The sequence below is a fragment of the Balaenoptera acutorostrata genome, chromosome 1, assembly GCF_949987535.1.
Source record: "Balaenoptera acutorostrata chromosome 1, mBalAcu1.1, whole genome shotgun sequence".
NCBI classification, from domain to species: domain Eukaryota; kingdom Metazoa; phylum Chordata; class Mammalia; order Artiodactyla; family Balaenopteridae; genus Balaenoptera; species Balaenoptera acutorostrata.
In genome coordinates, this window is record NC_080064.1 from 147,140,440 (window position 1) to 147,162,061 (window position 21,622).

Genomic DNA, 21,622 nt, shown 5'->3' on the forward strand with positions numbered 1-21,622 from the left:
TTCCCTGGTGGCGCAGTGGTTGAGAATCTGCCTGCTAATGCAGGAGACACGGGTTCGAGCCCTGGTCTGGGAAGATCCCACATGCCACGGAGCAGTTGGGCCCGTGAGCCACAGCTGCTGAGCCTGCGCGTCTGGAGCCTGTGCCCCGCAACGGGAGGGGCCGCGATAGTGAAAGGCCCGCGCACCGCGATGAAGAGCGGTCCCCGCACCGCGATGAAGAGTGGCCCCCACTTGCCGCAACTAGAGAAAGCCCTCGTACGAACCGAAGACCCAGCACAGCCAAAAATAAAATAAATAAATAAATAAATAAATAAATAAAAAGAAAGAGCAGGGTAACTTTAAAAAAAAAAAAAAAAAAAAAAAAAAAACCTAATTTTCTTCTCACCCAGGTTAGCCAGTGGATAGTCATGTTGTCCCAGTTGGCTCATTAGATTCCTGTGTGCCTCTTTGTCTTCCCAGAGAAAACAAAACAAAACAAAACCAAAAAACCCCCTTTACATCAGTCCTTATTTCAGATGTAAGATGCCAGTTAACTATTTTCCCACAAATACCTTAAGCTCATTTTTACTGGAAAAAAAAAATTTCCCCCCAAAACTTTTAGTAATGAATGAGTACACAACAACATTTGGATAGTAATCCCAAGGTGCAAGGATTTCCTGCAAAGTACCTTTAATATGTTTGCATCAGCAGCAAGCATTAGGATGTTCTAATTTTGGCACCGTAAGTTATATGTGTAGCATTACACATTAGATACCAAGTCACCACCCCAACCAGTATTTATCCATATGAATAGAAAAACTGAACAAAAACATAGTTCTGATAAAGGCTGCATTCATAAACCCAATACAGTTTAAGGTAATTTTTTTTTTTTTTTTTACAATCAAGGGCTGCCATTTAGGATTTTTTTTAAATGATAAATAAAAAATAGGAATTATTTAGAAGATAAAATACTTCACTGTTCTTTACTGTTATTAATATAATATTGAGTGTTTTGCTATATAAAATATACTCCCAAGAAGTCAAAGTATTTAAAAACAGTGTATCAAATAAAAATCACAGCCATGTTACTGTTCAGCAACGCCATTCCAATAAATTTGTTGAGTATTGCATTCCCAACAAAAAAAAAAAAAAAAAATTGTAGCTGAGGCAAGAGCTCTCTGAAGCTTGCATTCTGGACGTATAAAACACCTCACTGCATACTTTTAAGACTGCCACTCTGCTTCAGTAATTTGAACCTGCCACATTTTACTTCAACAGGTGAAGCACTCTGCTGAGAATACAAAAAGTTATAAAAAGGCCATCATAAAAGATTAAACCTCGGTAGGCATGTAAGCTTTCTTTTAACAAAACAAAAATAGTCATTGTCATCTAGTTAAATAAGTCTCTTTGTTATAGAGTGTTCCAGTTATTGAAAAAGGGCCTTTAAAAAACCCAACTGCCTATATCTTAAAACCCTACCTCTCTTGCCCCATAATACACATTTGAGGGAAGAGTCATTTAATGTGCAAATTGGCAAACAAATGTGGAGGAGAGGGGACTTCTTGAAATGATGTGCCCAATCAATCCTTGGTTTATTCTTTTACAATATCAACTTCCAAAAAAGTAAAATAACCAAAGTAGCCCTAAAAATACACAAAACAGACCTTCATCTTTGCATTCCTTTCCCAATAAACACAAGAAGTATGTACAGCATGTTTAATAATATGCAATATGCAAAAGCTTTGTGTTGCTGTTAGCAACATCTATACCCACCCACCCTCCTTATTCACAAGTGTACCTCTACCTAACACAATTACATCACTAAGCCTGTTAGTTTGAAAGGGTCTTCAATTTGTTAAAACTGGAAAATCTTGGTATAGGGGCTCCACTCATTTGACTCAAGGTTATAGACTTCCACCGTATTCAGAAATTCATTGCCATCAAATCCTCCCACTGCATAAATGGTGTTCCCTACAGTTGTAATCCCAGCATTGCTCCTTGGTGAAGTCATGTTTCCCATCATCTTCCATTCATTTCTAGTTGGATCATACATCTCCACACAACTGATGGCATGAGAACCATCAAAGCCACCACCTACAAACAGTTTTCCTAAAAGAGAAAAGAGACGAGGTTAATCTAGAGAGGCTAAGAAAGAAACCCTTAAATTGGTCTTTTGCTAAAACAGTGGTTCTTGGTAGAAAAGCCTGTTCATTCTGTCAGAAAGTATGTATTGAATGCCTACCAATGTGGCAAGCACTCCCTAGAAGCTGGGGATACAAACGGAATAGAATTGAAAAGAACCTGTTTGTATGTGTAAGTCAGGCAATTTAAAGGAAGGGAGGCACCATCTAACTACAGTGCAATTCTCACAACAATTCTGTGTGGTTGTTTCTATTACTGCCATTTCACAGATGAAGAAATGATGAATAAAGAAGTTGGACAACTTGCCTAGAGATGCAACTAGTAAGTGGCAAACCAGAGTAGTTCTGTGCACTGGAAGTTTTGTTATTAGTCCAGTGCATAAGAACTAAGATTCAAAATAAGTTACAGGAAAGCAGGTTTCAGGTAACTGAACATTTTCTAGAGCTCTCCAACTATATAAAATGATTTTGGCATGGAAATTTCTTCTTGGAAACAGACTGAACTATGACTATTTTCAAATATACACGCAGGGCAGTTAATAGTTAAATTATTTTCAGACAAAATGTTAGCATTAAATATTCTCTGGAGCTTAAGGAAAAACCTTATTAGGGATTCTCGAATTCATTATTTTCTCATCTGATTGTCACTTAGCCTACCTGCATCCATGTACTTACCCATAAAAGAACCGACAAGGCTCATAGTAGGCCAGAGGTTGCAGGCCAGTAGGCTACTTACTGGCGTGCCTACACACTTAGGCTCTTGCCAGTTGAGCCACAAGCTTTGTTCTAAAAACAATTCTAACTGAATTCATTATTGTAATTATGTAATTAAACATTATGTAAATCCATAAAATGGATGTGAAAAGAAAGCTGTGTCTATATATGATGATTTGGAAACACTTGTTAAAAATAATCTAAAAATTTTGCTTCCAATTAGGCATGGAGTAGACAATTAGAAAAGACTAGATTTAGACGATTTGCATTTCTTTTGTTTTACAAATCAAATTTTTTAAAAATTCTTGCTCTAAAGGAACAAACTCAAATTCCAAGATGATGCATTATGAGTATGATTTATGGAAGAAGATGAATTAATATATTTATGTTGTATATCCAGTACTGAGTGATTAGAAAAGACATTTCTAAAAGACAAACCACCAATCCCCACTGCGTCAGAAGAGAAGGCTACTTCTGAATCCTTAATCACACAAGCGGATAGTTATCACTGCCATTCTCTTGGAATTTTAGAACAGACTCTTGCTACTGCCTACTCCTCAACTCTGCAAGTCCCAACACTCACCGCCGAGAACAGCCACTCCAGCTCCTCGCCTAGCCACATTCATGGATGCAATTAAAGTCCAGGTGTTATTTTCAGGATTATAACGTTCTACTGTGTTCAGACAATTCCAAGACTCTGCGCCTCCAATTATGTACAAATAACCACCAAGCTCACAGACTGCAGACTGGTGTCTACCTATAAAATCAAGTCAAACCAAAATTATTATTCTATCTCCCAAAACTGTAAGTGTGCACTACACATACCGTTGATTCAGAGGTCTTAAAAAAAAAAAAAAAAATCAACTTACGAATGTTAAGAGGAGCACAGCTTGTCCATGACTTTGTTATAGGATCAAATACATCACAATTTTTCAGTCCTTTTTGACCATATGGATCTGAGCCACCAACGATGTATAATTTCCCGTTCAGAGCACACACTCCTATGTGAGTATAAAATAAGGTTATAAATTGATAACTTAATTATCATACTTAAATACTGATGATCTCAGCAGAGAAGTATTACCTGCATTACAACGGTTAGTTCTCAATTCTGGAATAGGAGTCCAGTCATCTATGTTTGGATCATACACCTCTCCACATCTCAGGTCATCTGAGTGGCCATTTGATCCACCGACCACATAGAGCTGGCCCTATGCCAAAAGCGAGAGATTAATATTTCCGCCATTCTCAAGTTCTTAGAAAAAGCTAAATGTGGGCTGCTTCTTCCTGCAATACAGTGCACTTACCATGAGTACGGCCATTTGAAATCGGGCTCTTGGTGTCCTCATGGGAGCAAGAAAGGACCAATGATCTGTATGTGGATCATAGCATTCAACTGTTCGAAGACACTCCTCTCTGTTATAGCCACCTGGTACAAGAACCACAAAGAGTTATGTTTCAAATATTAAACTGGACCAGGGTTTCTGGTCTAGAATGGTTTAAGTAATCTGTACAAATGAGAAAAAGAATCTTTATCCACAAACTTAATAAGGCCACATTAGTTGATGTTTTAACTAAGTGCTTGTAATAAGCTGAATGACAAAATTATGAGTGTAAGTAAATTGCTTAGTCTTGACTTGAAAATTAGGAGAGAACAATTACCCACTTCATAGTTTTTTAAGAATTAGAGACAGACATTAACTTGAAGGCTAGGCAATACTATAGTATTGACTTTTTATTTGTCTTCTTAGAATGTGGTAAAGTGGAATGCCACAGAAGAAGGCATATTTTTTTTTCAAAGTCTGCTTTTTTAATTAATTCAGGAATCACATGGATATATCATAGATAATAAAAAATTATACTACATGTATGGAGAATTACTCCATAAGAGGGAAAACAGCTTTTAAAAATCGACTAGATTACATTTAAAAATAGAAAATTACATTTCTTTTTTTTTTTTAGTCTTTTATTTTTTTTAATTTTTTTTTCCACACACACACACTGTATTTTATTTTTACAAGAGATAAATAGACTGACACCAAGCATTGTACATGGATGACCACAACAAAAGCAACAATGATTGCAATTACCAAACATGAAGAAGAAGGCATATTAAACAAACCCTGTCTTCCAAAGTTTGCATGTCACAAGCAAGCATAAACGTCCACTTACAGAATCTTAGCCAGTTGAAGGTTTCTGATAAGTCACTTATCCTTCTATTCTTACCTGCAGCTATGAGTTTGCCGTTCATCTCTGCTGTCCCCAGACCAGATCGTGCGTACTGCATAGGAGACATGGGCTTTTCTATTAACTCATCTGGTTGCATCTCAAAGCTTAAACTTTTAATGAGTTTTGGAGTACTTGTTGGTGAGCTCTGTGGGCTGTTTCGCCCATGAAGGAAAATGACACAGAAAATACCATCCAGCACAGCCAGGCACAAGTAAGTGTTATCTGTAAGCACAAGAGTTCCACATTTAAAGATACAATTTTTATTAGTTTTGGTTGCTGTGTGATCCTGAATTGGACTCCAGATTCCAGACAGGGGATGACCTGCTACTCTTTTCCAAATTTAGTTGCTTCTGAGTTTTTTCCTCAATCGATTTAGAAGTATTACATGGTTCCACTTAAAACTCCTTCTTAGGGCTTCCCTGGTGGCGCAGTGGTTAAGAATCCACCTGCCAATGAAGGGGACATGGGTTCGATCCCTGGTCCAGGAAGATCCCACATGCCGCGGAGCAACTAAGCCCGTGCGCCACAACTACTGAGCCTGCGCTCTAGAGCCCGCCAGCCACAACTACTGAAGCCGGCGCGCCTAGAGCCTGTGCTCCTCAACAAGAGAAGCCACTGCAATGAGAAGCCTGTGCACCGCAACGAAGAGTAGCCCCCGCTGGACGCAACTAGAGAAAGCCCGTGCACAGCAACAAAGACCCAACACAGCCCCCCAAAAATAAATAAAAAAAATAAATTAAAAACAAACAAAAAAACTCCTTCTTAAAAAAGAAATAAATTGAAGGCAATCTGACAAGTGTAATACACTTACTTGAAGTCTTTTCCGAAGCAACGATTTTCCACTCGTGCTTAGGGCTTTGTATTGTAGCATTTGGAGAAGAGAGACATCCAATGGAACTGCTACTTATCTGCTTATGGCCATTCTCACGTGGTGGCTTTTTCTGCAAAATCAAAAGGCAGCTACAGAAACCTAGCCAAAGACCATACCTGGTGTACCTTTGCTCCTGAGCTATTCCACAACACTGAGAAAACCCTTAGTACCCTCCACTTATGCATGACATTTATAGCCCACCTAGATTTAACACAAAACAACACTTTCTGACTGACACACATCACTGGCATTCTTCCATCTCCACTTAATAAGGGAACAACTACACCTACCCTGGTCAAGAAAAAGTTCAAGTTCAACAATTAAAAACACATGTTGTGGGTCAAGGGAGGGAAAAATGGAACCTCCTCCTTCATAATCCACATAGTCTTTATATTAAGTATAGAATCTTCCAAAATGTTATAAATCTAAAACATCATGAATTAACTGAGAGAATACATTTAACCCACTATCTCCATGAAACTGTGAAACTTAACTAAATCATATGTACTGGTATCCTTCATATTAGCAGACATATATCCATCCAATCTCTCTGAAAGTTATTTTACAGGAAAAAAAGTGGCAATTACAAGAAATATTTACAAGTATATTTCTTTAGGATTACCTTAAAGGTATTATAGAGTGGTTTTTTAGACAAGTAAAACGACATCAAAACACAGAAGTAAAAATGGTAATCAGAAATTAATGAAGCAATAATACTAAAAGAACCAAACATTTTTAAAGGAATACACGAGAACATAAAAGAGGGAGAAGTGGGCAAAGCTGCAAATTTTCAAATGGCTGTGAGAAGATTACATTGTGCCCTCGTGTATGAGTTCCCTTTGATGGTTTTCTTCCAATTACTTTAGCTCTTGACACTTCCAAAGGATATGATCACATGGCATTAGGAGAGTCAAGATTACCCTGGTAGGAACTGCCTGCTGAATGAATAGGTACCACCTTCAGTACCTGGCCAAGTTTGCTCATCCACTTATTTTGATCCCCAGGGCCACAGCCTCATGGGTAGATAGAATCTCTAATGGAAATTTCTGTTTCGAGTGGAAGAAAAAGGCCATGAAACAATAGAGAAAAAGATTTTGGTAGCTACTTGAAGCTGTGAAAAAACTATCAAGTTTGGTGTAAGCAATTCAGCAAATGTGGTCATAGCTTAAGTAGGCTATTTTGAGAAAAGGAGAATGTACCATGCTAATGGTTATAATTACATTCCATTTAGACATTTATTATATACCTAGGTATTATTAGGCACTTTATTCACACTGTCTCTTTTAATCCAGTAAGGGCAATATATCTCTCCATTTTATAGGTAAAAATACTGAAAATAAGAGAGAAAATATGCATTGCCTAAGGCAATGCAAGAAAAATAAGGATTAGGAATTCTGAGTATAAAGCCACTCTTTCATGCTATGATAGCCTGTGTGTCCTGTGCCACTAGGAATTACAAGGTACATAAAACCCTATCCCAATCTGTGGGAAGAAGGGATCCAAAGTAACACAAGTTGATGATGCTTGATTAAGAGCTTTTACTGTAGTAAGAAAACTGTTCTAATGTATGGCTTTAATTGAGAGAAAATCAAATGTGAAAAAAAAAGCAGTAATAATGAAGACTACTTAGTGTTATGTAACTAACAAGCCTTATATAGAAATGCTGGTTAACTCTTTTATGTTCCTTCCAGAACATTTTCAAACCTAATTCTTTACTCTCCTTTATTTTCAAACTTTACCCTATCAACTCCTCCCACTCAGCCCACCCACTGGCCCACACTTTCTTTGCCTCTGACCTCCCCAAGGGGTGGTCCCTGGTAGCTCTTTCTTTTTCAGCCACCATCACTTCTCAAGCTAAGCGTTTCTTAACCTTAATCCTCTCTGGAAATTATACCCACTAAAGGTTACAAAGTGGCTTCCTAAAACCAATGTAGAAGAGATATCCCTAATCTTCTTTTACATGACCTCCCAGAGGATGATTGGACAGTTAACAATCTAGTCCTCCTTCAAACTTTCTTCTCCTATGTTAGCTAGCTTGTACAACACAATTTGATTCCGATGGTGCCTTCTCAACTTTTTCTCTTCCTGAAGCTTAGAGTCTCCTCACCCTTTTTACTTCATCATCTCTATTCATGGCACTTCCCTGGAATAAGTCACACAGGTCAGAATCCTACTCGCCCTCAAATTCTTCGTTTCCTTAATTTTCCTAATCTAAACAATCACTAAGGACCTTTGTAACTATAAATGTCTAGAGTCCACCCTTTCCCCTTCTCGTCCTTAGATCAAGCCCTCATCTTTTCACCTGAACTACTGCTTGTAATAGTCTACAAATTGGTCTCACAAGCTTTAATCTACCCTCTGTACCTGGTCATAAAAATAGAAGGGTTCGATGCATTTAGTAAAGTAAAACAAACAAACAAACAAACAAACCCCTCAAATCAGCTGGAATCCCATGACCCAGAGACTGCCACCTGATAGTTAACTATCTGTCTAAGATATGATGATGAACATATAGATCTCTGCTGTATGGAAATACCATAATTTAACCAATCCCCCTATTGTTGGACTCTTGCCCAGTTTTTCACTATTATTAAAGTTGCGAAATGTATCTGTTCAGATCACTCTACTCCTTGTCTAGAATTCTTTGAAAGTCCCACACTACTTGTAGAATAAAGTATGATCCCCGATCAGATGTTATTCACCTCCTCTCCCCGTCATGTGACCTGCAATTCCAAGAGTATCATCCTTTCACAGGTATCCTTTGCTATCTGACACACCTCTATCTGCTATGCACTCTTCCACATCCTCAGATGGCTCAAATGTTGCCTCCTTTGTGAAATTTCCCTAGTTTTTCTCCTTTTGGTTCCACCCTCCCCTTAATGTTTTCCGTAGGTAATTTGTATAAGTCTGTTCTGTTTTACCTACTCCTGTAGCGTCCCGGAAGCAGAAACTGTCTCTTACGCATTTTTGGGCCCTCTTATTACCTAACATCACGGCCCGCCACTTATCAGGCACTCAACCACTGCTTGTTGAAAGAGTACTTTAAAAAACCATTAACTTACAGTTTAGAGATGTTTAGAGATAAGAGGGAAAATAGCCTCAATGTTCAAAATGCACAAACATGAACAAAATTCTCAACTAACTCAGCCCCAAAAGCTTTTTGTGAAAATAAAAATATTCAGCCACTACTGACACAGAACACCTGATAGTATCACCATACACGTTATTTCTGAGTCTATCATTTACCTTCTAATTATTAAAGGAAAACACCCATTAACTTGGGTCGACTCAGCCTACTTTATAGTTATCCCTGACAAATATAATGTTGAGCTAAAGGCCAAACACAAAGAATACATATTGTATAACCATTTACATAAATTTCAAACACAGGCAAACTAATCTAATGCTTCAGAAGTTGGGATATAATGGCTTCCTTTGGGGTAGTGTAGGGCAGTGACTGGGAAGGGGGCAAGAGGAAGGCTTCCAGAATGCTAGAATTCTCTTGACCCAGGTAGTGTTTAAACCAGTGGGTTCACTATGTGACATCTATGATTTGCATTCTTTTCTCTAATGTTATTTATCCATAAACTAAAAAAGTTTATACCTGAGATTTTTTTTTAAAAATTGGGTCTAACAGTCATTCCCATTACAAACAACTATTTTTTATAATCTGACCAAAATAACAAATAATTTCTATTTTGCTTCATCTTATTGGCCCTTTTTCTTACTACCTGTAAATCCTATTTGATTGAGAAAAAAATCTAAGTGGGGTTTCCTACTTTGTTCTTGTTCATTTCTTTCTATGTGGCAAAAATGGTAGTAATGGTATGAAAGGTATGCTTGTTTTCTCCCACAAATGTTTCTGTCCAGTTATACCAATGAAGTTCTTCCACTTTCCTTTATTAAAGGAAAATTTCAGTCTACTATAAAATGCTCTAAGCAAATTTTAACCTGAGGTTACCTCAGATGTGCAATGTATACCTGCACAAACTGAATGTGGTCATCATCACTGCCAAACACCTCAGCCTGTCCATCTAGTAGGTTCCCATCAAGCAGCTTGTGATCAGCTGAGTAGTACAAGGTTTGAACCTGCAAAACAGCAACAGAACACCCATGTGGCTACTGTCTCCACGGCTACTCCACTAGTATGCAGATCACACAAACGCCTCAAGGTAACCTCCAGTGTGCTTCTTGAGCTTCTTGACATCTTACTCTGGCAGGATCCCAAAGTAAAGAAAATACATGTCATGGTGGTAAAAAATTAAAAAACAAAAATAAGATACAGAATCTTCTAATACTGGCTGAAGAGTCCTTGGCTTGGTTGGCTTGAAAGAGATCTTCGTTTTTTCATAGCTTCTATGGTACAGCATTAAGAAAAAAAGGCACTAGTACAATATATAGGCTCTTAAAGAATATACATATTTATAATAAAATACTTGGTTTACACCTTTGAAGAGTGAGTGGTCTAATGTGCATAAACATATTTCTGTCCTGCGCAAGCAATGTCAAGAAAAACATAAAAAACAAGTGCAAAAATTCAAACAAGCTACAGAGACACCTCCCTTAACAGATGCAAACATATGGCTAATGCATCTGATTTTCAAGTGGGAAACCATATAGAATTTAAAAATCACCTGTTAGCCTTTTTAGAGCATAATGATAACTGTGTTTTTAAAGGCCTAACAGGTTTGGTAAGCCTTTAGTGAATCCGAAAGGCTTAAGTGGAGGGATAAACTCAAGGTCACGCCACTGTTCCATCTGCATGTTTAATTCCCACCATTTCTCCATCAATTTTTTCTTGTGCACTTTTCAAAAAGTAGCCCAAGTTAAGTGAGTGACTATATGTATGAACAACACCATTGAAAAACACAAAGCTTTAAAGATAAGAATCCTGTAAAGGAGTAAACACCATTAAATCATCATCGTTCTCTGCCCACAGCGGATTTTTCTTAGGAGAACTGGGGCAGGACTGCTGCTTCTTTACGTGTCAATACACTTGAGGATTCTTCTTGTTTCTTCAGTCTTGGGTATCCTAGTTTTGTTAATAAACCTATGGGGAGATAAATCAACGGGGAGGAACAACCATTAGAAGCTTTTACCTACTTGTCAATTTAAAGCAAAAACCTGTGAAGAAAAATTAAGAATCTACAGAAAATTTCAGTACCACCTCCCATTTCTAAAGCAAATTACATGCTACTTTAAAGAAAGTTAACAGCACATAATAAGCAAAGAAATAAAAAAAGAAAAGCAGAAGACCAAACTGAACAGTTCATTCAGCTCACCTGGACACCCCCCCTGTTTCTCAGCTTAGGGGTACCTATAGCAAAATTTAAATTCTTTAGGGTCATGGTTATAAAATAAAAGTGAAAGGGAATCCTTCATGTTATAGCAAAATAATTTTTAATAATTGTTGAATCCCATTTACTTTAAAACTAACCTCTTCCATCAGCTCTTCCAGACTGTCTCCATTCTCCCAGATGCTACGCTGCACCCAGTTGATTACCTTTGTGTACAATTTGCCATTGCTGGGCAAGCAAACATTATCTTCAAGCATTACCTCCAACTAGAGTTGGGAAAAAACAAAGACACACGGATCAGTGTTGAGTCTCTAATTCTCAATTTCATAATAAAGCGGTCATAGATGCCCAACTGTACTCCATACGTTTACTCTTAATTTTTAAGGAAACCAGTAGCCAAAAAAAAAAAAAAGACAGAAAAAAAAGAAAAGAAAGTAAACAAACTGGTAGGCAGAAAACCATTACACTGCTAAAAATAACCGTATGGTTTCAATGTATTGTCTTTTTCATAACCATTACTCACTTGCTTGAAACATGGAGAAAGATTACATTCCTGGAACTAAGTAGTATGTATCTCTTTATTTAACCTTTACATCTTTCATCTTTATAGATTTTACCTTTAGCCGTGGAAGTTTAAGAAACTCTTCCTCTTCTGAAATTTGTAACAAATGCTCCTGAATATAAGCATCAACCTTATTCAACAAACGGGAGTCTCCCATACAACTTGCAAAATTTCGGTAAGAGATGCAGCTGGTAACATCCATTCTAGATAGTAAATAATCACCACAAACCTTGGAAAAGAAATACACGAGTGCCAACATTTACATACATTTTATTTAACAAATATTTAATACTCAGTGTGTAAGTACTATGTGAATATATAAAGATTAACCAAAAATCACTGCCTTAGAACAAGTTGAACAGTAGGAAGAATACATGTATACAAACGATAAACATCAAAGAATGCCATTCAAATACACAGGATGTTTAAGGAAAAATGCAACAAACTGAAATGCTATGAAAATGCACATGAAATGTTCGGACAAGTATTTCCAACTAGAATGATAGATAAGGCTTCATAAAGGCAGTAATCTGAATGGGGCTCTACAGGGGAGATGACATTGAATGCACATAGGAACTAGGGAAGATGCTGCAACCATTTAGTTTGGCCAGAAAAAAAGATAAGACAATCAGGAAATAGTTTTGGAAGAATAGCAACTATATTAGGGAGAGCCTGGAATTCTAACCTGAGGGACGCGTGCTATGACCACAAAAGGATTTTTAAGCAGAGTGAGGGGGTTAGCAAACTTCTTCTCAAAGGGCCAGACAGTAAGTTTTTAGGCTTGTGGGCCGTACTTTCTCACAACTACTCAACTCTGTCACGGCAGGTGGAAAGCAGCCATAGACCGTGTGTAAATGAAAGCTATGTTACAATAAGATGTTATAAAAACAGGCAGCTGGCCTCAGGCCTGCAGTTTTGTGACTCCCACATTAGAGGATTAAATGCCTTTTTCCCTGTAAATTATTAAGCACTTCTCAGTGGCATTAAATTCTAGAAAGAATACTTCTAAAGAACAACCGAGAAGTGTAGAAGAACGGAGAATTAAGGATATGAGTTATATGATTAACTGAGAAAATCAAGACTTACCCTGCCAGAGAAGACTATTGAAAGAGCAAGATTGTAGGCTGAATTATCTGAGAGGAAGTGTGACCCTGCTGTGTTACATTGGCTAAACAGTTAAAATTACATACACACTCGGTTCTCTAGGGGAAAAAAAGGGACATTTCCAAGTTCTTGAGTCCAACAGATGTCTTATAACAAATTGTACACACTAATCATATAAAATAAGACCCCCTAGTAACAGTACTCCTTGTATATTACTTCTGTTACTCTACCTGCTTTACTCGGTCCATCTTCAGCTTTTTTGCTGCAGAATAAACGTCTTTGACTAATTCCTTATCGGCTTTCAACCTATTAGAAAAAAGGTTCTTTATCATTTATCATACCAAGGCCTTGAAACACAGATACTTAATTTAAATAAGTTTAGAGGGACTTGGAATTTCATTCCCTAGTTATATGATGTACTTCAGAGAACTTACTGAGCAGTGTAGGCATAATTCAACAAGACTTCCACAGCTTCCGGATTGAGATCATCAAACTTAACATGAGAAACTCGGTGAGGATCATTATCATTATTAAAGATTTCAAATAAATAGGGACTGCAGCAAGCCAGGACTGCTCTGTGTGCTAACATCTCATGGCCACAGACCTGCAAAGTGAGGAATTAACATTAGAAGCATTGTGGACTATGTATTTCTCTAGCTAATTACTACATCGTATCCTTCATCTTACATTTCTGGGTAAATCATTCTTTTTTAAACTTATTTCATTAAATGCCTCCTATGAAAAACAAAACAAGCCAATCCAAGAACATATGGTTTTTAGTAATGAAAGATCAATTCTGTAAGTTTCCAATTACGTTTTAAATACCTGAAGTCGAACATCACAGAACTGGCCACTTTTCCTCAGGGCATTTAATTTGGCAACAGAAGACTCAATGAAATTTTCGTCTTCAAACATTAAATATCCATTGGGAATCATTTTTCCTTATAATTTGGCTAAAGGGCAGAAAGAAAGCCAAGTTACTTTTACTTATGAATGGTGATTTTTATAACATTTTAAAGAGTAATGCAGTATCTTTAATTTTCAAATTTCATCCTATCAACAACACATAAAAATTTTATCATACAGAAACATTGCTAAAACACCACTGGCACTGAACGTCTAAGCCTTTGTACCCCTATACTTTGGTCCTAAGTCTTTTCAAGGATTCATACAGTAGTGTTATGGTGTCCCAGCAATTTTGGCCAGGTTTCTATTCCTATTAGTACACTCGTTGTGAAGGGGGAAAAAAATGTAAACCCAGCCCTGCCCAAACCCATATAACAAGCAACTGAAAAGCCTGGAAAGATGTGAAGTGGTCATCACATATAGATTCCTTGGTTGGGGCTGCAGTCATTCCTTTATTCACTGATATATAAGACTAACTTACATTCTGTTCCCTTTGCTCTACTCAATATTCTGTGATAACCTATGTGAGAAAAGAAGCTAAAAAAGAATCAATATATGTATAACTGTATATGTATATGTATAACTGAATCACTTTGCTGTACACCTGAAACTAACACAACACTGTAAATCAACTATACGCCAATAAAATAAAAATATTTTAAAAATTCTGTTCCCTTTGCAAGTTTCATATATTTTAAATTACTTATCTCATAAACATACAAGATAGAAATGTATGTTCTTTAAAAAATTTTCCATTTCACCGTTTCTTGTGAACAAGTGACTAATGGCTACACAAAATGGATCATTAAAAAGTGGTACTAGAAGATTTCAGTTTGAAGTAACTGATTCATTTAAGTTTAAAATAGTTTATAGAAAGGAAAAAATAGGAAAAAAAATTTTTCTACGAATATTACTGACTTCACCTTTTAAAAATATTATCAAAGGCTGTTAGTGTACTTGGCACAGTCTTCAGAAAAAAAAAAATGTGTGCACTGGGCACTGACTATCCACTTACCTACTATACTGGTGAGAAATGTATTTCCGGGGTGTTTTAAATAATCCAAGGACAAAGGAAACTCAGCGCTTCGTTGAGGTATGAAGACAGGTGGCTGAAGTGAAGGCAGAGGTGTCTGAAGCTCTAATGGTGATTCCAAAACTATCAGGCTTGAAAATGATGTAATCAAGTCCTTTAAAGCTATAGACACGAACTTCTTCTGTGATAATCATGCATCATAATCTGTAATAATGACAATTGTTGGATATTCAGAATGATCAAAGACTGCCATTGCTCTAGGTAGATCAGATCATGCAAAGTCCTGATCTTGAAGACATTTTGAGGTAAATGGCACAATACAGAAAATAACACAAATACAACTATACATAAGCATTTTCATTTAACCTGCAACCACTCAGGTGATTTAAAAAAATAAAATCCCTCCCCAGAAGGAGCTAGTAACTTTTACCATTTAAGTGAGATACACAAGCACAAAATTAGAGGAAAATATAAATATTGGTTAATTCTAATATTATTTACTATTAGAGTCCAACTAATATACAAACATGTGTTCTGTCTGTGTTTTTACCAGCCAGCAAGCAACCATCATTATTCCCCGACATGTATACAATGTTACAGTCAAACCAGATATACTGTTTCCCAAAATGTGCTCTGTACTTACCCACCTCTGTAACTTCAAGTTTCCTTTTCTTGGAATACCCTTAACCCAACCTCTGCCCGCTGAAATCTTACCTCCAGAGCCCCTGCCAAATCCCTTCAGCTGAGTAGTTTCTCCCCATCCTCCACATACTGAACCCTCTCTGAAAGTGTGTATGTGTGATCTTCCAGCTGGTCTGTTCTGGCTTATCTTCCTTGATTCAAGGCCTCTTGAAGGCAGAGCCTCTGTTTTCTTTATCTTTGGATCCTTCCCATCTCCCCCCACCAAAACAACTAGCCTAGAAACCTGAATATAAAGATGAGTAATTTGTTGAAATGAACTAAATAAACAAAAAGGAAAATATTGATGTCTGTGCTCTGTATGATCATTTTTCTTATATACAGTAATAAACTACCAACAGAACAATTCTGGTTCAAATCAAATCTTGAGGGAAATCCCATTCAGTCCTCCCCCCATTTTCACATGTCATTAACTAAAAGTGTCAGAGTCAGATGGTACTTATTTTTTAATCATCTGAACTGCTCTTACACCACTAATTCAGCAAACCAGAACTAAATAAGAAATTATTTGAAAGATGTGCATACTTTTTAAAACAGACATCTTCAAATTACCTGTATTTTCCTTATATATCAATCAAGCCCACAATTCTAAATCTAACAATTATGTTAATGTGAATGGTCCCTTACCCCAGAACCCACTTGAAGGCTAGTCCAGTTCCATTTCAACAAACTATTGTATTAAGTGCAACACATGCACAATCTGTATCCCGTTTGCCTTCACTGGTTTCTCCATAGCTTAGGTTTTATTTCAAGGAAACCTGAGTATTCTGACTCAGGTTGGGACTACTGTCAATGCTTACTCCTGCAATGAAACTATTTCATACCTTTATGTAATATTGATTTCCTCTGCTCTACACTTGCATCCAGATTAGTTAATTCAGCTTTTCTTAACAAACCAGTTCTAACAAAACAAATGTTTTCCAAGTAACACACAATTCTATGTACAGAGAGAACACACTATCCAAAAGAAACCTTCAAACATTTTCAGCCAAGACCTAGCTCAAGTTGGGAAAATCTATGCAAGGGTGAAAGGGGGGGACCCCTCCATGCAAGTTATGTTGGATATGATTTAAATGTATGCCCTCTGAAAAACCAAAAACAAAGGGAGATTTATAAGTATTTTAAACTTTGACCAGTTTTATTCAGTATTTATTTGTAAACTAGCCTTGATCTTACCAAGAATAAAAATGGCATCTATATATTGACATACCTCGTTTTACTGCACTTCACTTTTTGTGCTTCACAAATACTACCTTTTTTTTTTTTTTTTTGCAAATTGAAGGTCTGTGGCAACCCTGAGTTGCCAGCTGATGGTCAGCATTTTTTAGCAATAAAGTATTTTAAAATTAAGGTATGTATGTTATTTTTAAAGACATAATGCTTTGGACACTTAATAGACTCCAGTAGAGTATAAACATAACTTTTATGTGCACTGAGAAACCAAAAAATTGGCGTGACTCGCTTTACCACAGTGGCCCAGAACCAAACTCACAGTATCTCTGTGGGTGTATTTGATAAATTGAAAGTTCTACCTTAAATTTATTTTGGAAAACAACAAGAACAACAAAAACCTGGATGGTTAAAATCACTTCAGTCCTTTGGGAGAAAATACTGGAGAATTTTTGAGGCAACTCTTGCCATACAAATTTGTACAATATTATTAGTTTTGCAACAGAGTGAGTGCTACTACATTAGTACTCGATGATTTTCTCGTACAGCAAGGTCTTAACATGAACCTAATCTCTAACGTCTGCTGATCCGTATAACCCTACTTGATTTTAAAAGCTAGCCCAAGTCCACTCGGCATTTAAGTTAATGCAACAAACTTTATTTAATTACCGTCCTCATATACTATATGCCCCTACTCTCACCCACCCCCAAGTTGGAGGAGGTCACCTCAACTTCTGCCTGCAAAACCATGTCTTTCAAAGTTCACATTCACTTTCACTAAAGTTAGTGTGGACAAATTGAGTTTTAAGCCATTCCAAAGAGTCATAGATCTCAGTTTGGTCTATGAAACTCAAGCTCAATAACTGATGGAATAAAAATGTGGGGAGAATTTTTTATCTTTGAAAAGCCAAACCAAAAGCCCCAACATCCCAGGCTTACATAAAATTATAAAATTTAGAATTTTATTTGATACTTAAAAAACACATTCGACTAATCCACTTTTAAAATTAAAACTGAGATCAAATGCAATATATTCTGGTAAACAGTCTTCAGTTTCTTAATATGGCCAGTGCAAGAAAAGGGATACAGACGACTCATAAATGAGTAATTAAATTGCTTTAGTAAAACCCAGAAGTTCACGTTACCACAGCCCCCCAAAAATATCAGCTGAACCCAAATACAATTCAGTAAGCCTTATCAAGGAGCTGTAAAAAATGCAGGCACAATATGACCTGCCCCCAAATTCTTCTTGGGCCTTCAGTAAGAGCAAGATAAAATGTTATCAAACTTTCAAAGAATCCTTAAAACCTCAAGGCAAATTACAAGTATTATTTAAGTTTCAAGGCAATCTTTTGAGGGTAGCCAACTCACAAAATAGTAACTAACTCCATTTTTAAAGGACAGACTTTATAATACAAAGTAAGTCAATGAACCTTTTAAAAACCAGAAGTTATAGATTCCCAATGTCTGAAACGATCCATCTATATCAAAACTCACCAAACTCACTCCCTCACTCCATGCTTTTAACCTCATTGTTCTGTAATTCTTATATCCCACAAACATGTATGGCTCCAAACATATGGCAGGCACAGTCTGGAATGGGATGCTCATGACACAATGGCGTTAACTCCATTCCCCAGCCTTGAACACTCCACAGGCCAATCAGAAAGACAAACCAAGCAGCGAAAACAGTGCAAACAAAAGGGGAAAAAGGTATGAAAGCACACATATTCCAGAAACTGCAGCGATCTCTGTTTAAATAGACTGTAGTTTGCAGGATGCATATGGTAAACGGTAGGAGAGGAAGTAAAAGAGATCAACATTAAGGTTTAAACAGAGCAGAATTTTTAGCACAGAGGCATAGGACACTAGCAGAAATATAGGGGATGGTCTGGAGGAATGGGTAAAACATGGATGCAGGGAAATTATTTATAACCCTTGCTTATCCTAACTGGTAATAAGGATATTTTAGAGTAGATATGTGGCATCAGTATCAAAATTAGAATTCCAAAAAGCATAATACAGACATTTTTAGTTTGCTGCATGCTTAAAGTTGGGAAGGAAAAGAGGAGTTTGCTTTGGGACATTATAAGGCTGAGGTACCTGTTGGGCATCCAGGTTGATACGAAAAGTGTAAGGATAGTGAGCGACGGATCGGTTTATAAATCATTTACAAGGCGGTAACTGAAGTTTACAAGTAAATATAATCATGTACTTTCTGTGGTTCTGACAAAAACTCAGAAATCCTCCCTTATTCATTAATTCCTCCATTTACACTCTCTAGCACAAGGTAGGAGGCTTCCCAACCTTCTTGTAGATTTGACTATACAATCATACTGTTGAAAAGTCAATGAAATGATTTTTAGGGGTACTTCATCTTAATATCAATGATTAGGACAGTTCCCCAACAGGAAAACATTTTGCATTTAAAAAAAAAAAAAACGCAACACATCTGCAAAACACATTCGATTGCCACCTAAAATATCCTTCAATCAAGAAAAAACAAAACCCCACTCCAAAGTATTGGGGTGGCCAAAAAGTTCGTTCGGATTTTTCTGTACCTTCTTACAAGAAACACCCGTACGAGCTTTTCGGCCAGCCCAATAAGTAGCCAAAAAAGACACGAATTTAAAACTAAAACCAAAACCTGGAACACTTTGTTTTGGGGGGAAAAGCCAGAAAAACAGAACTACAAATTAAGATAATTAAGAAATTAATATTAACTAATGATAGAGATTTCATCTATTAGGAAAACACAGAGGAAAAACCATTCTGGGTCTCCTTTAGGTCAGTGATGTTAGTCCAGTTTTACCTCTCACTACCAAATTATAGACATTTGACGAGTAGCCTGCCAGCTGGTATTAAATTATAGTATTCTCAATCCAATTCTAAACAGTCAGCGTACACCTCATCTCCAGATATACAAAGAATAACTGCTCCTTCAGCATCTTTCAGACAGAAGTTTTGGCATGATTATGCCTAAAGCTATTCATCAGTATACTGTTATCCTTAAACAACCACCAGTGCTAGAATTATTAAAAGAAAATATTGTCTCTGATAGTCTAGCCCATGCTGTACTTGTTGAACTGTTTAGAGTAGTACTATGCTTACAGGGTTGTTATTTACTACTAGACAGAAGATCACCACACGCAAGTTCTCAAAGAACAGCTTGACGCCAGGGTGTTCTAATCCTCTATGACTGACAGCAGACATTAGGGAAACAAAAATAAACCCTTTAAGCCTCTGATTTCTACTTATCTAGTTTTTGAAACGTCAGCGGCCTCAAACAATAGATCTGTCTACTTTGTATTGGGGAAAAAGTAAATCTATATCTAAAGTATTTGTGGTTCAAGTTTCCCTACGGTCAATCCTCAATCTGATACTGCCTGCTACCTTCCTACCATCATGAGCTTACAACCAGAGTCCCTTTGCAAGATGCGCAGAAGGACGGAAAAAGAGCAAACCTCTCTGCCGATTTTCTTTGGCAAAAACAAAGTGGCGAGCGCCCCAGAGTGACTGGAGAGTCCTGCAGTCCCAGGCCTTCATCCCCGCGCGGCGGGGCGGGAGCCCACTCCGAAGGCTGGGAGGCAGAGCGCCCAACGTCTGCACACCCCCGCCCGGGATTGGCCAGCCCCGCAGTCATTCAGCGCGACACGTCAGGGCAGCCGCTCCCTTCCTCCCTCCTCCCGCCCCCTTCTCCCCGCGCTTGGCAAGAAAAGCGGGCAACGTGGAGCAGGAACAAAGGACCCCGCGGCCCACGGCGATCAGGGGCGCGGTGCCACCCTACCCCAGGCCTGGGGTACCGATGGGGCCCTGGGCCAGCTCCCCGCCCACACTCGCCGGGTCCTGGGAAGGCTCACGGAAGAGAGTCCAGACCCCGGGCCGACCCCAACACTAGGCATCGGTTCCTGACAGCAGGAACGGAGATTCCCGCGCCCTCCTTCCGGGAGGTCATCCCTGGCCCGCGCGCGGCCTCTTGACCCAGGTCCCCGAGGACCCCTCGTGCAAAAACTTCTCGTTCCTCACGCCCTGCTTCCTCGACTCCAGCACTCTCCGAGGCGGCCCGCGCCCGCCCTTGGCCGCTAACGCGATCCGGCAACCACAGCAGCACCGGGAGCGCGAGGGCCGCTCGGCTGCGGCTCCTCGCCCCCAGAGAGCGACGGCGACGGAGGCAGCGGCCGCGGCTTGGGGCGTCCTCCTCCCGGCACCCGGCACCGCTCCGCGCCTCACACCCTGACCCCAGCCGCCCGCGCCATCCCCCAGTTCGCAGTCTGGCTGCGCCCTCTTCCTCCTCCACCGTCGATGGGACCAGCGCGTATTACCTGGTTCATCTCTGAAGAGATGGAAAAACTCATCTCTGGAGCTTCAAAGGGGAGCAGGAGGAAGCGGGCGGGAATCGGCCCAACGGAAAGCGCCTCGAGGCCACCGAGGAGGGAGCGACCGAGCGGGGAGACGAGCGGACAGCCCGCGGAGGCTGCGAGGAAGGGGAGCGCACCGGAAATTCGCGGGGACTCGCTCGCTCGCTGGCACAGCGGCGCTGAAGCCGCAGGCAGCGAAACTGTGCCCAGCAGCCCCGAGCTACCGACCTCCACGCGCGTCCCGGAGACACTGCCCCCGCCGCTGCCGCCAGCTAGCGCCTCACCCCTTCGCACGTCACCACGTGCGCCGCTGCCGTAGCCGCCGCCAACGCCTCCCCGACGCTTCCGGCTGGAAAGCGTCGGCAAATGAAGGGCGAGCACAGCAATATAGCGCTCGCGGCCCCGCCCACCGCTGGCCCCGCCCCACCCACCCTTCTCCCCCGCCCTGTTTGGTTCGGTCCTGCGCAGCTCAACTAGGTCAAAGCAAGGTGATCTTTGGAAGAGCGAGTGCTCGGGGCCCGCCACTTGTCGCGCCGTCGGCCCTCGCCCTTTCAGACAG

General features: G+C 39.2%; 1 protein-coding gene across 3 annotated transcripts; it reads right to left on the minus strand.

Moving 5' to 3' along the window:
• Positions 1-1,547: 1,547 nt before the first annotated feature.
• Positions 1,548-21,424, minus strand: IVNS1ABP (influenza virus NS1A binding protein). Of its 3 annotated transcripts, none has more exons than XM_028162090.2 (15): positions 21,292-21,424; positions 14,819-15,040; positions 13,723-13,850; positions 13,332-13,501; positions 13,128-13,203; positions 11,849-12,022; positions 11,372-11,497; positions 9,916-10,023; positions 5,875-6,004; positions 5,061-5,285; positions 4,142-4,263; positions 3,919-4,045; positions 3,704-3,835; positions 3,418-3,591; positions 1,548-2,088 (listed from the first exon to the last, which is right to left on the minus strand). In XM_028162090.2, the coding sequence occupies exons 3-15, from the start codon at positions 13,831-13,833 to the stop codon at positions 1,835-1,837; spliced, it is 1,929 nt and encodes a 642-aa protein (XP_028017891.2). In that variant the 5' UTR covers positions 13,834-13,850; positions 14,819-15,040; positions 21,292-21,424; the 3' UTR covers positions 1,548-1,834. The 3 variants fall into 3 exon arrangements, with proteins under 3 accessions (XP_028017891.2, XP_028017892.2, XP_007167032.2); XM_028162091.2 differs by having other exon boundaries at positions 21,348-21,416; XM_007166970.3 differs by lacking the exon at positions 21,292-21,424 and adding an exon at positions 21,028-21,168.
• Between the last annotated feature and the right edge of the window lie 198 nt (positions 21,425-21,622).

What these genes read in the sequence shown, in the direction of transcription:
- IVNS1ABP (XM_028162090.2), bottom strand. Translation starts at nt 13,833, where the DNA reads ATGATTCCCAATGGATATTTAATGTTTGAAGACGAAAATTTCATTGAG. An exon ending in TGCTTCGGAAAAGACTTCAA is followed by an intron (nt 5,286 to 5,874) that starts GTAAGTGTATTA and finishes TTGTGCTTACAG; the next exon opens with ATAACACTTACTTGTGCCTG. An exon ending in CTGTGCTCCTCTTAACATTC is followed by an intron (nt 3,592 to 3,703) that starts GTAAGTTGATTT and finishes TTGATTTTATAG; the next exon opens with GTAGACACCAGTCTGCAGTC.